The following is a 13,831-nucleotide window of genomic DNA, read 5'->3' on the forward strand; positions in this document are numbered from 1 at the left end:
TTCGAACTCCTGACCTCAAGTTTTCTGCCCACCTTGGCCTCCCAAAGTGCTAGGATTATAGGCGTGAGCCACCACGTTGGGCTGCGGCTCTCAGCTTCTATGAAGGCTGTGTGCGGACTGACCACGTGACCTGGAGCAGTACAGGTGGCACCTGATGTTTGGATGATCTGAGAGATGGCGGAAGTGCTGTGAGGCAGGGGAGACATTGATTTTATGCTGCTGTTGCCTGTTCCCCCACCCCCCCACAGACCATGTTTCATTAGTGAATGTGAGACTCTAGGCCCCTTGGGACCTCGGGTTGATGGGTCGCTGTGCACCTTTCCCATTGTCTGGTGGTTTCTGCTGCACTGAAGGGTCCTTCGCTCTCCTCTCTTGAGCTTTGCAGGAGGGTGGCCCGGGATTTAGGAAACCCAGGCAGCGAGCCCTGCTTTACACATCTAGGCCTTTCATCTGCAAGCTGATGCCTGTGAGTGTCATCACCCCTCTAGAGACAGTACGGGAGAACAGCTGTTTCCCACCTCTGCACTGGGTGGCCACGGCCAGTCACAGACTTCCAGGATCCACAGAGCCAGCACCTTCTGCTGTTGACTAAGGTTTTCTTGGCAGTGAATCGGCAGTGACAGACCGGTGGGCTTTCTGGGAAGTGCAGCTGTGGGCCATCTGGTGTCTGTGCAGGGACATTTACGAAGCCTGGGAAGATTGAGGGCTTTATCGTGAAGCAAGCGAGTGAAATCATCTTCCTGGAATTTTGGCCATTCAGGCCTTGGGATGTCCAAGCGTCCTCTCTCCCAAGTCCCTCTTGAGGTCACACGCTGAAGTGGGTTTTCCTGCTGCTGTTTGCAGGACTAGGATTCATAGTAGCTCAGGTCTGTGTGGGGCTCTGGGTGTGCAGTCCCTCCACCCCCGTCTCCCGCAGGCTTTTTAGTCACTGAGGAGCAGAAATGAAGCTCTGTGGGCAGAAATGCCTCTCCTCCAGCCTTGGCCTCAGTGGAGTGTGGAGTCCGCCAGGGGTGCAGCTTTATGTGGTCGAGCTAACGCTGGCCAGAGATGGTGTGTGACCCCACCAAACAGGATGTGGCTGACGGTGAAGGGGCACGGCTCATCATCACTCTTCTTTTTTTTTTTTCTTTGAGATGGAGTCTTGCTCTGTTGCCCAGGCTGGAGTGCAGTGGCACCATCTCATCTCACTGCAACCTCCGCCTCCCAGGTTCAAACAATTCTCCTGCCTCCATCTTCTGAGTAGCTGGGATAACAGGCACCTGCATCATGCCCGGCTTATTTATTTATTTGTTCGTTTATTTGAGACAGTCTCTTTTGCCCAGGCTGGAGTGTAGTCGCGTGATCATGACACCCTGAAAGCTCTGCCTCCCGGGTTCATGCCATTCTCCTGCCTCAGCCTCCCGAGTAGTTGGGACTACAGGCGCCCGCCACCACGCCTGGCTAATTTTTTCTATTTTTTAGTAGAGACAGGGTTTCACCGTGTTAGCCAGGATGGTCTCGATCTCCTGACCTCGTGATCCGCCTGCGTCGGCCTTCCAAAGTGTTGGGATTACAGGCGTGAGCCACCGCGCCCGACCTGTCTTTTTATTTTTAGTAGAGATGGGTTTCACCATGTTGGCTAGGCTGATCTTGAGCTACTGCCTCAGGTAATCTGCCCGCCTCAGCCTCCCGAAGTGGTGGGATTACAGGCGTGAGCCACCGTGGCCGGCCACGGCTCATCATTACTCTTGAGAGGGGCTCATTTTCTCCCTTCTCTCCCTGCTCCAGCTTTTCTTTCCAAGTCTGATTTTGATTGATTGAGACAGGGTCTTGCTGTGTCACCCCGGCTGGAATGCAATGGCATGATCAGAGCTGGGAGAACAGCCTTGAACTCTTAGGCTCAGGAGATCCTCCTGCCTCAGCCTCTTGAGTAGCTGGGGCTACAGGTGTGTGCTACCATGACCAGTTAACTTTTTTTTGAGACAGGGTCTTGTTCTGTCACCCAGGCTGGGGTGCAGTGGTGCGATCTTGGCTCACTGCAACCTCTACCTCCTTGGTTCAAGCGATTCTCCTGCTTTAGCCTCTCGAGTAGCTGGGGCTACAGTCACACACCACCACGCCCAGCTGATTTTTGTATTTTTAGTAGAGATGGGGTTTCACCATATTGGTCAGGCTGGTCTGGAACGCCTGACCTCTGGTTATCTACCTGCCTTGGCCTCCCAAAGTGTTGGGATTACAGGTGTGAGCCACTGTGCCCTGCCTGCCCAGCTAATTTTAAACAATTTTTTGTAGACACTGGGTCCCGCTATATTGCCCAGGCTGGTCCTGAACTCCTGGACTCAAGCAGTCATCCTGCCTTGGCCTCCCAAAGTGCAGGGATTATAGGCCTGAACCATCATGCTCAGCATAAATTGGATTTTTAAAGAGAAAAGTTTCTTTTTCTGGGTACTTCCTTGAATAGAAATCTTGTTTATCTCATGAGTCATAAAGTGGGGCGTCTGGGCTGTAATCATGAGACTTCTGCCACACTTACCGTTCTGCTCAGTGTCTTTTAGTGGTGGCTGCAGGCACATTTTTTTGAGGTAGATTCATTAGAAGGTTGCCATATGGTGGCAAACCATGTGGTAGCTTTTATGAGTTTACTTGTGGATGCTCTAAATTTGGTTCCTGAGTTGTTTGGAATTAAAGTTTGGGGTTTATCTATAGGTACTGACACTTCTCAAGTTGCTCGATTAGTAGGCTTTTTAAGGAATAAGAGGAAAGGCCGAAGGAAAAATCCTTTAGCAGGGCTTGAGTTGGGCTCACTTTTGAAAATGTTCTAGAAAATCTGACATTCATAACACAAACAACACACCCATCTCCCAGCCCCTCTTCACCCACCAGTAACTGAGAGGGACTTCTGCAGAAGTATTTGAGGTATGACCCAGTTGCTTATTTCTTTAACCAGGTCACCATGGCTGTTACTGGCTCCCCTGCTGTCCCCCACTGTTCCCCAGGTCACCTCCCCACCTTGCTGCCTGTGTCCGGAAGGCGTGCACCGGTTCCAGTGGATCAGAAACCTGGTTCCAGAATTTGGAGTCTCCAGTTCTCACGTCAGGGTGCTTTCTTCCCCAGCAGAGTTTTTTGAGCTCATGAAGGTAAGTTGTATCTAAAGGAAAAAAGTTTGAGTTAGAGCTTTTGGGGGATTAGGTTTGTGAGTCCTGAGTGCTTTCTAGTCTAGAAACTTTTGATAGCTGCTCAAGCTTCTTCCTTCCTTCCAGGTTTTACCTGTCAGGTTTCAGCTTCATGGATGGTTGAGCTGAGCCACAATCGGAAACTTGCCTGCGGGGCCAGTGTCTCAGGTGGAGAAGCTCTGAGAAGGCAACAGTGAGAACAAGGAACTAGACCTCATTTTTATTTATTTATTTTGTTATCTTTGAGAAGGGGTCTCACTATGTTACCCAGGCGGGTCTTGAACCACTGGGCTGAAATGGCCCTCCTGCCTTGGCCTCCCAAAGTACTGGCCACCGTGTGCGGCCACGGGCCTAGACTTTGATTCTTATGGGTGCACTGATTCCTTTTGTTCCACGGTGAAGTTGTGACCACGAGAAGGGAGGTTAGTGAGGACTGAGGACCCGTGGGCCACACGGGTATGTCCTTGCTAAAGGTGACAGGGCAGGAGGGCATCTTCATCTAGTCTGTGCATGATGGACCCCTAACCCTGGAATCATCTCCAAACACAGTATGAGTGTCATCTTGGTAGATGTAATAGGAAGTAAAAACTCGTGGGTGCGATTTGATATGCATGAAGAGGCCTTTCAAGGTAACGGGGAATTTAGACATCCTGGGTCTAAGCCTTGTAGTCTTGATTCTTTTTTTTTTTTTGAGACGGAGTCTCGCTCTGTCGTCCAGGCTGGAGTGCAGCGGCCGGATCTCTGCTCACTGCAAGCTCCGCCCCCTGGGTTCACGCCATTCTCCTGCCTCAGCCTCCCCAGTAGCTGGGACTACAGGCGCTGGCCACCGCGCCCGGCTAGTGTTTTGTATTTTTAGTAGAGACGGGGTTTCACCGTGTTAGCCAGGATGGTCTTGATCTCCTGACCTCGTGATCCGCCCGTCTTGGCCTCCCAAAGTGCTGGGATTACAGGCATGAGCCACCGCGCCCGGCATAGTCTTGATTCTTTAGGGACTCTGTCTTAAGTGTGTGCCTTTCCTCTCCTGGTAGTGATGTAAGTTTTGCATTTGGGGGTTCAGCTTTCAACGTGTTACTCAGGTTTACATGCCACATCTAGTTATTCTGGTTAAACTGCTAATTGGAATGAAGTAATTCAACACTAATTAATTTTTAACAGCATGAACTATGAGTTTGTATTAGCAATGATATTAGAATGAAGGTCTAGGCCAGGCATGGTGGCTCACGCCTGTAATCCCAGCACTTTGGGAGGCTGAGGCGGGTGGATCACCTGAGGTCAGGAGTTAGAGATCAGCCTCGTCAACATGGTGAAACCCCGTCTCTACCAAAAATACGGAAGGGTGGTGCACACCTGTGAGCCTAGCTAGTCAGGAGGCTGAGGCAGGAGAATTGCTTGAACCTGGGAGGTGGAGGTTGCAATGAGCCAAGATCGCGCCATTGCACTCCAGCCTGGGCAACAGAGCGAGACTCTGTCTCAACAAAAAAAGAAGAATGAAGGTCTGATGGGGCCAGGCCAAGCAGGCAGAATGCTGGGAGACAATAGGAAATCTAGGTAGAGACTCATCTTTGTGCGGAAAATGAACTCTCAGTCATTTGAGTGCCTGCCCATTTTCTCTCCTTTTGCGCTTTTGTTCTGTTTGTTGATCCACACTTAGCTTGACTGGTTCATTCAGAATGCGTTCTGTGTGTGCATACAGGCGTGGCCTTTTGTTCTCCCCTCATCCGCCTCCCTGCACTGCTCACCTGTCCTGGGCATCCTTGTTTGTACCAAATGGTGCTGCAGCTGTTGGCTCTTTGCTCCTACTTGATTCTCTCCTCAAGTTGAAGAAACAGGTTTTTCTTTTCTTTTCTTTTCTTTTCTTTTTTAAGATGGAGTTTGCCCGGACTGGAGTGCAATGGCACGATCTCGGCTCATCACAACCTCCACCTCCTGGGTTCAAGTGATTCTCCTGCCTCAGCCTTCTGAGTAGCTGGAATTACAGGCATGCACCACCATATGCCTGGCTAATTTATATTTTTAGTAGAGACAGGGTTTCTCCATGTTGGTCAGGCTGGTCTCGAACTCCCGACCTCAGGTGATCTACCTACCTCGGCCTCCCAAAGTGCTGGGATTGCAGGCGTGAGCCACCGTGCCCAGCCTGAAGAAACAAGTTTTTCAAAGGCAATTCTTCTCTGTCCTAATCAACTCTGGGAGGATGACTGACTGTCTCCATGTAGTGATCCCCTGGCCAGGAGGTCGGGCCCTGCCTGAGGAGGGTGGGCCTGCAGAGAGCAGGAAGGGGCAGAAGGGCTTGCCCCAGCAGGTGGAGAATACGCCAGGGCCTCCTTTCCCTGCAGTCTGCGCTGAAGTGTGGGCAGATTCTCCTAGTGTGTGTCACACTGAGTAGCATGTTTCTTCCCAGGGCACACAGCGAGAAGGGAGGACGGTGCTGGTTTCTGCCTGGTTCCCATGCCTTCGCTACATCTGTAGGACCTGGTGTCTTGTAGTAAACAGTCAGATATGCTTTGGTTGCCTGAACTAAATTGTCTTATGCCTTCTTTCTCAATCTTTCTTTTTTCTCTTTCTCTCTGACTTTCTCTCTTTCTGTCTTTGTCTTTCTTTCTGTCTTTCTTTCATTATTTTTTTGAGACGGAGTCTCGCTTTGTCGCCCAGGCTGGAGTGCAGTGGCTCGATCTCATCTCACTGCAAGCTCCACCTCCCGGGTTTATGTCATTCTCCTACCTCAGCCTCCCGAGCACCTGGGACTACAGGTGCCCGCCACCTCGCCCGGCTAATATTTTGTATTTTGTTTTAATAGAGGCAGGGTTTCACCGTGTTAGCCAGGATGGTCTCGATCTTCTGACCTTGTGATCTGCCTGCGTTGGCCTCCCAAAGTGCTGGGATTACAGGCGTGAGCCACCACGCTCGGCGTCTTATGCCTTATTTATTTTTCCCTTTCTTTATAATCATTACCCCCACAAACATCTATTTTAATTCATAACAAAACAAAGGAAATAGCAACCTTGGGAAGTTGCTTTGTTTTTTCCTTGTCCGGAAGCCTTTCCTAGTGATTGTTCATGTTTCTGTCTAGTCAAGTTGTCTGTCATCCTGTGTTGACGATGCAGGGTGGGCTGTGATGTTCCTTCTGATAGAGAAGCAGGTAGATGTGAAGCTGCCTCCCTCTCACCTGGGTCTCCTGTGTATCTTTTGGTAGCACTGCCATTCTTTGTACCCCTGCCATTCTTTGTACCCCTGCCTCCTTCTCTGGGGTGGGACTGCTAGGGAGAGGCCCCTGGCTGTTAGGACTGATTTGGGGTGTCATGTTGGGGCACTGGTGTGTTCTGCTCACGTGTCTGTATACCTGTCCATCTACATTTCAAGAGTGGTGCATGCTGAATATGGACATTGGAAACTGTGCAGATGGGTAGAAGGTAAAGAGGGCAGGTTTGTGTCCATACTCCCCTTCCTTTGAGCTCTGCTTTTTGGAGGACAGTTTGCTGTGTACCCTCCATGCTTCTGCAGACACACAAACACACACACACGCACATGCGCGTGCGCTTGCATGCTTTGTGCAGGAGTGAGGTGTAGGAGGTGGGAGCACAGGTCATTTGCTTGTGGCTCAGCAATCCATTGTGGACATTCGTGGCAGTGTGCGTAGATTGCCTTCATTCTTTGTTTCGAGACGGAATCTTGCTCTGTTGCCCAGGCTGGAGTGCAGTGGTGTGATCACAGCTCATTGCAACCTCTGCCTCCTGGGTTCAAGTGATTCTTCTGCCTCAGCCTCCTGAGTAGCTGGGATTACAGGCCTGCGCCACCATGGTCTGGCTAATCTTTATGTTTTTAGTAGAGACAGGGTTTCGCCATGTTGGCCACGCTGGTCTCGAACTCCTGGCTTCAAACGATCTGCCTGCCTCGGCCTCCTAGAGTACTGGGATTATAGGCGTGAGCCATTACACCCAGCCTGCCTTCATTCTTCTTAATGGCCGTGTTGCATTTTATAGTTGGCCCAGACTTTGCTTTACTTTGCAGGCTATTTTCTTTTAGGATTGTGGGAACTTATTTGGGAGGTTACCATACACGTTTCGAGCTTGCTTTAAATATTAATTGGCAAAGACATAGGATAGTTCAGCTTGGAGTAGGATTTGCTTGCCAGGTCAAAGGGTTCTGTTTTCTTAGTGAACCATGAAAATGATAAATTTGAATTTTGGATTTTTCTCCTCTCTCAGGGGCAGATAAGAGTGGCCAAGAAGCGGGTCGTGATGGCATCCCTCTACCTGGGGACAGGTCCTTTGGAACAGGAACTGGTAAGGTTTATGGGGAGATGGTCCTGGTAGCAGTAGTGAATGGGCCCCAACGTGCCACAGCTTTTTGTGCCATGGAGTTGGTGTGGAGCTGCCTTTCCTTGGCCTCCATGTCAGAGCCAGCTCTTATTTTTGTTGCCCCAGATGTGGGCATGTCAGGAGGGCCTGGTGTGGGGAGGGCCTGGTGAGGAGAGCGTGGGGAGGCCTGGTCTGGGCCTTCTTGGCCTCACTGGCAGTGTCCTCCTACTCACACAGGGTCCCAGGCAGCTCTGCCTGCCAGTTCAGGGCTTGGCCGACTGTGGCCTGCAGGCAAAATCTGACTTGCCACCTGTTACGGTGTGACCTGTGAGCTAAGAAAGAATGGTTTTTACATTTTCAAATAATTGGGAAAGAAAAAAAATAGTATTTTATGACTTACGAAAACTTTAAATTTCTGTATTGGTAAATAAAATTTTGTTGGAGCACAGCCACACTCATTCGCCTATTATCTGTGGTCAGTTTCATGCTGCAGCGGCAGAACTGGGTAGTTGTGACAGCGCTGATCTGGTCTGTAAAGCTCCAAATATTTACTCTCTGGCTGTTTACACAAAAGGCTTTCTGACCCTGTACTGGACAAACGGACCTGAGTGCAAGTTGGGCTGGCTGGCTGGTTCTGCCACGGGCTGGTGTCAAGTGCCAGGGCTGCTGCCAGCCTTGTTCCCCTTGGACTTGCTGTTGTGCCATCCTTGTCACTTACAGTGAGATAGGTGGGTGGGAAGGAGCCAGCAGTCCCCAGGTTTGTATGAGCTGTTGGGGCCAGCGCAAGTTCTGGTACGTGGCGGGAGCTGAGGCTCAGCTGAAGTGAGTCTGTGAATGAGATCACGTCTTTCTCTTGGTCTCCTGGGATTGCTTTCCGCTCCGTATGGTGAAACGGATGGGGCCCATTGCCCAGAGTTAGTGCCGTTTCTTGGTCTGTCCTCGCTCAGAGTTACAGGTGGGAGCTATAGGGATTGGAGTGTGGAGAGGGAGGGGCAATGGGTTCATATGAGCCGTCCTCCCCTCTCTGCCTCTCCTAAGAAGGAGGCCTCCCTCTTTTTTTTTTTTTTTTTTTTGAGACAGAGTTTCGCTCTTGTTGCCCAGGCTGGAATGCAGTGGCGCCATCTTGGCTCACCACATCCTCCTCCTCCAGGATTCAAGTGATTCTCCTGCCTCAGCCTCCCGAGTAGCTGGGATTACAGGCATGCGCCACCACCGCGGCTAATTTTGTATTTTTAGTAGAGATGGGATTTCTCCATGTTGGTCTCCATGTTGGTCAGGCTGGTCTTGAACTCCTGACCTCAGGTGATCTGCCCACCTCGGCCTCCCAAAGTGCTGGGATCACAGGCGTGAGGCACCACACCCGGCTGCCTCCCTCTCTTTTAAGGATATACCCTCCCCTCCAAGCCTGGGAGCCTGTGTGTTCTCACGGGAGAAGAATGGAATGTCAGCACTGCGGAGAGTGGCCAGTGGGCAGGCCGTGTCTTGGATTCATTCATTTGGCAAATATTTACTAAGTGCTCTTTACGAGGAGGGCACTGTTTGTTTTGTCTGTGAGGATTATCTGTGTTGAAATGTACGTGGGACCTGGTGTCGTAGCGTTTCCAGGGTGGCATGGGCTGGCTGTCAGGCAGCACGCCTCTGCCTGCAGGTCCCCTTCCATTCCTGGAGGAGATCAGGGCCCCTGGGTGCTGCTTCTGATGATCAAGAAGGGGCTCTCAGACAGAGAGTTTTTGTGGTGTTGGTGTCCGAGTGCTGATGGCACAAACCTGTCTTTGGAGAAGATGACGAGAGCACTAGCCGATGGGGCGTTTTGTTTTTCTTTGAATACACACACCTCTTTGGGTCTTAATGTTCTCTTCTTCTGTGTTCTTTCTTGGTAGGTGGACTGCCTGGAAAGTACTCTAGAAAAGTCACTCCAAGCAAAGTTTCCTTCAAATCTCAAGGTCTCCATTCTCTTAGACTTCACGCGGGGCTCACGAGGTAGGTGGCATGCACGCCTGGCCCCTCATGCTTCCTGTGTCAGATCCTCAGTTCCAAGAGGAGTTACTGTCACCCCCTCGTCCCCAGGCAGAGACAAGGCTATTTGAAGATCATCCATGCTGGCCCAGGATGCCTGATTGTGTGAGTTAGGATTTTTTTCTGCAGCAAGTGACTGAAAGCCCAACTAAAATCAGCTTAGGCAGGAGCCGAGTCAGTGGCACGCCCTGTGGTCCCACCTGCCTGGGAGGCTGAGGTGGGAGGACTGCTTGAGCTGGGAGTTTGAGTCCAGCCTGGGCAATGTAGCCAGACTTTGTCTCTTGAAAAACTGCCTTAGGCAAAAAGACTTTTTTGGACTCCTGTGACTGATCTGCTTTGGGTGGCTTGTGATTTGGGGTTTGGCTGTGTCGCCAGGATCCATCCCGTAGCTGTTTTCTTTGGCCTGGCTTCCTTCTCAGGCTCTGTGTGGTGACCCCTGGTGGCTTAGGCTTGTCTCCCTATGATACCTTGTCCTTTGAAAGAGTCTGGTTTCCTGAGAATTCGGTCAAAGTTCCTGAGTGGCCTGACCGTGGCGTGCCCAGCCGGGAGCTTGGACTGTGCCGAATAGTCCGGCCCAGGCCTGTGTGCTCCGCCATGGAGCTGGGGGTGAGGGGCAAGGTGGGTAGGGTCGTCTCCCAGAGCAGAAATGCTGAGAGTGGGTGGGGTAGTGCCCCAGGAGGAGGTTGGGTGCAGTTACCAGGAGGAGGGTGAATGGGTGCTGGGTGGCAAAAAGAGCAGGCATCTGCCATGCTGAGCACTCCAGGCCTGAGATGTGGCCAGCATACAGGACAGAGGTTGGCCCAGGAGTCCCCTGGCTAGGAGTAGCCCCAGTTGGTGTGAATGATTCAGGTGGACAGCGCAGGTGAAGGCGAGGCCACGTGGAGGTGGCTCCTCACTGGAGGCAGGATGCCTTCCTGTTGTGAGTCAACGGCCGCTTTCTCTGTCCTGTGTTCAGGCCGGAAGAACTCCCGCACGATGCTGCTCCCACTTCTGCAGAGGTTCCCAGAGCAGGTCCGAGTCTCCCTCTTTCACACGCCGCACCTCCGCGGCCTGCTCCGGCTCCTCATCCCTGAGCGCTTCAACGAGACCATTGGCCTGCAGCACATTAAGGTGTATCTCTTCGACAACAGCGTCATCTTGAGCGGGTGAGTGCTTCCCACTGCCGGTGCTTTTGCCTTCCTGCTCTGCAGGCTGGAGGGCAGTGGAATAGGAACAGTGGGAAACCCGTTCCCCTCAGCCTTGGAGAACCTGCTTGTAGGTCTGGTTGCTGTGCACCCGCAGCACCTCCCTGGCACTGTCTCTGCCACTGAGGCTGGAAACCCCCAGGGACTGACTGGAAGTCACTGTTGATTGGGCACTTAGCATGTGCTGGCCACTCAGGTGTGTTGTCTGTTCCCACCCCCAGTGACCCTCTGTGGTATTTTCCTCACTGTGTACATGTGGAAACAGATCAGAGAGGATGAGTCACTTTGTCAGGTAGACAGAGCCAGAAAAATAAACAAGAGTCAGACCTGGAAGTCCAGGTCCTTGGGTTGATAAATGTGGGCCCTTTCACAGGCCCTCCCCTCGGCAGTGGGACCAGGATTGGGTTGCTGGTGCTGAGAGAAAGCCCTTGATTGCATCCTTGCTCTGGGACGGTTCCAGTGGCAGCTGTCACTTAGTGGGACAGAGAAAACAAACAAACATGGGCACTGATAAATAGCCCTGCATGGGCCGGGCGTAGTGGCTCACGCCTGTAATCCCACACTTTGGGAGGCTGAGGCAGAGGGATCACCTGACGTTAGAAGTTCAAGACCAGCCCGGCCAACATGGTGAAGCCCCATCTCTACTAAAAGTACAAAAATTAGCTGGGTGTGGTGGTGCACGCCTGTAACCCCAGCTACTCAGGAGGCTGAGGCAGGAGGATCACTTCAACCTGGGAGGCGGAGGCTGTAGGGAGCCAAGATCATGCCACTATACTCCAGCCTGGGCGACAGAATGAGGCTGTCTCAGGACAAATAAGCAAACAAAAGCCCTGCGTGGTTAGCTGACTTTCTGTGTCTGCATCTCCTCTTCTCAGCTAGATTGTCAGCTCCTTGAGAGGAGGAGCCTGTGGGTCACTCGCTGTGTCAGCTTGGATCGACTCTGGCTTTGTCTCTTGCACGTATTCATTGCTGAGTAGCTATTTGTTAACTGCATGTTGACCTGAGTTTGTCGCCCCCCTGCTAGTTCACCTGAGAACCTGCGTCTTCCATCCCTGTAGTGCAAACCTGAGTGACTCCTACTTCACCAACCGCCAGGATCGCTACGTGTTCCTGCAGGACTGCGTGGAGATTGCCGACTTCTTCACGGAGCTGGTGGACGCGGTGGGGGATGTGTCCCTGCAGCTGCAGGGGGACGACACGGTGCAGGTGGTGGATGGGATGGTGCATCCTTACAAAGGTAGGGGCTGCCGCTGACACCCTTCTGTGGCTGTGGGTGGGGTGGAGTGAGGGCCCAGGAGAGCACGCCTCTGGGTGGCCTTGCCGCAGGCATAGGGATCTTGGGTGGGAGGGCTTCATTCTGCTTTTGGCCTTAAAAAAGCCAGACAGATGTGACTCACTGGCCATCAGTCATGCTCTGTGGGTGAGAGAGCCGGCCCAGGAAGGCGGGAGTGTGGGAGGGAAGATGCAGGTGAGGAGGACTCAGGCAAGGGTATGCAGCGGCGTGACCTGGTGACCCAGGTCTCAGGTGAACTAGCGGGGGCGGGTGACAAACTCAGGTCAGGATGCAGTTAACAAGTAGCTACTCAGCAATGAACACGTGTGCCTGGGCGAGTGACCCAGGAGCCTGCCCTGCATCACAGGAAGCAACCAGGCCAGCAGCTGTTCGCCTAGGGCCCATTTCCCCAAGCCTATCACTTGTGCCTGTGACTTCCAGCTCCCTTGAGCTCTGTGGCCCCCTGCCTGGAAAGTGAAGTGTAAGAGCTCTCAGATCTGCCCACTGGATCCAGGCAGGTCCTGGCATGAGTGTTCCAGGCCATTTGCATTCCTGTGATTCCTGTGGCTGTGGCTCCCCCATGGCCTTTAGAGGGCTGCTGCTGAATTTGCTGGATTTGAACTTGGGGAGGAGGAGCTGAACTTGGACCTTGTTGGGAGAAGAACTCTCCGCGTCTTGTGGACCTAGAATGGAAGCATTTAAGTGGGCCATCTGGTGGAAGCCCTGTCCTTGTGTTAGGGGAGCCCTGGGCCTCAGAGCCCGACTGTGATGGTGTGATGCTCTGCCCGCCGCCATGCTCAGTTACTACTGGTGTATTTTGAATTTCATCCATAAAGAGCTTGTGGAGCTCTGCATCTCTCTTGCTGAGTGCCTGCCTAGCATCCTCAGCTCTGCCTTTTGGCCCAGAAAGCCTAAAATATTTACCATCTGACCCTTACAGAAAATGTATTTGGATCCCTGGTCTAATGTAACGGGCCAGGCATGGATATGAGAGAAAACGGGCCGTGCTTAGGCCAAGATGAGAGCCAGCACGCTCGGAGCAAGAGTGGGGAGACTCGAGCCCAGCTGTGCTTGGGAGAATGTGAGTCCACAGAGAGGTTCAGGGTGTGCTCAGGGCCCCGGCGCTCCTCCCTCCCGCAGCCCCGTCCAGCGTGCGGCAGTGTGACTCCTTTCTCCCCGGAGGGCGCTGGCATCGACAGTCCAGACTCCTGCACGGGCTGGTCCTTCTCTTTGTTCTGGAGCCCAGCCCTGAAAGGCACCGAGTGTCTGTCCCTGCTCTCAGCTCAGACCGTGCAAGCCGGCAGGATGGCCCGGGACAGCCCTCCTTCCCTGTTTCACTTCCCTCACCAGCCTCGCCAAAGCCTTGTTGTCTTGTCAGTCCTTTGTCAGACAGTCGACTTTCTCCATTTTTGTATCGTTTTCATTCTAGTAATTCCTATTCTTATTTTTTTTTGTGTGTATATATATATGCACATACACACACACACTCTCACATATATGTACACACACACACACATATATGTATTTTTTGAGATGGAGTTTTTTGCTCTTGTCACCCAGGCTGGAGTACGGTGGCACGATCTCAGCTCACTGCAACCCCTGCCTCTCAGGTTCAAGTGATTCTCCAGCCTCAGCCACCCAAGTAGCTGGGGTTACAGGCTACTGTTTGTACTCTTGGTAGAGACAGGGTTTCGCCATGTTGGCCAGGCTGGTCTCAAACTCCTGGCCTCAGGTGATCTGCCTGCCCCGGCCTCCCAAAGTGCTGTGCTGGGATTACAGGCGTGAGCCACTGTGCCTGGCCTGTTCTTTTTTTTTTTTTTTTTTTTTTTTTTTTTTGTTGAGACAGAGTCTCGCTTTGTCGCCCAGACTGGAGTGCAGTGGCCGGATCTCAGCTCACTGCAAGCTCCGCCT

The 13,831-nt window shown here is 52.3% G+C and overlaps 1 protein-coding gene and 1 non-coding gene across 27 annotated transcripts in view; both read left to right on the forward strand.

Annotated features, from left to right (window-relative positions):
• PGS1 (phosphatidylglycerophosphate synthase 1) overlaps nucleotides 1-13,831 on the forward strand; it is a 49,380-nt gene that overhangs the window by 12,242 nt on the left and 23,307 nt on the right. For 19 of the 26 annotated variants that reach the window (XR_013405723.1, XR_013405722.1, XR_013405724.1 and 16 more), the window contains 5 exon segments: nucleotides 2,927-3,116; nucleotides 7,355-7,432; nucleotides 9,328-9,427; nucleotides 10,419-10,608; nucleotides 11,706-11,884. Coding sequence is in view for 8 of the 26 variants with exons in the window: in NM_001194399.3 (NP_001181328.3) it covers nucleotides 2,927-3,116; nucleotides 7,355-7,432; nucleotides 9,328-9,427; nucleotides 10,419-10,608; nucleotides 11,706-11,884 (737 nt within the window). In the remaining 18 variants the exon portion in view is untranslated. 26 annotated transcript variants of the gene reach the window in all.
• On the forward strand, nucleotides 11,006-11,134 carry LOC114673305 (small nucleolar RNA SNORA30/SNORA37 family). The gene has a single exon (XR_003724024.1). It is a non-coding gene; the product is annotated as a small nucleolar RNA SNORA30/SNORA37 family (small nucleolar RNA).

Source organism: Macaca mulatta, chromosome 16 (assembly GCF_049350105.2).
Source record: "Macaca mulatta isolate MMU2019108-1 chromosome 16, T2T-MMU8v2.0, whole genome shotgun sequence".
Taxonomy (NCBI): domain Eukaryota; kingdom Metazoa; phylum Chordata; class Mammalia; order Primates; family Cercopithecidae; genus Macaca; species Macaca mulatta.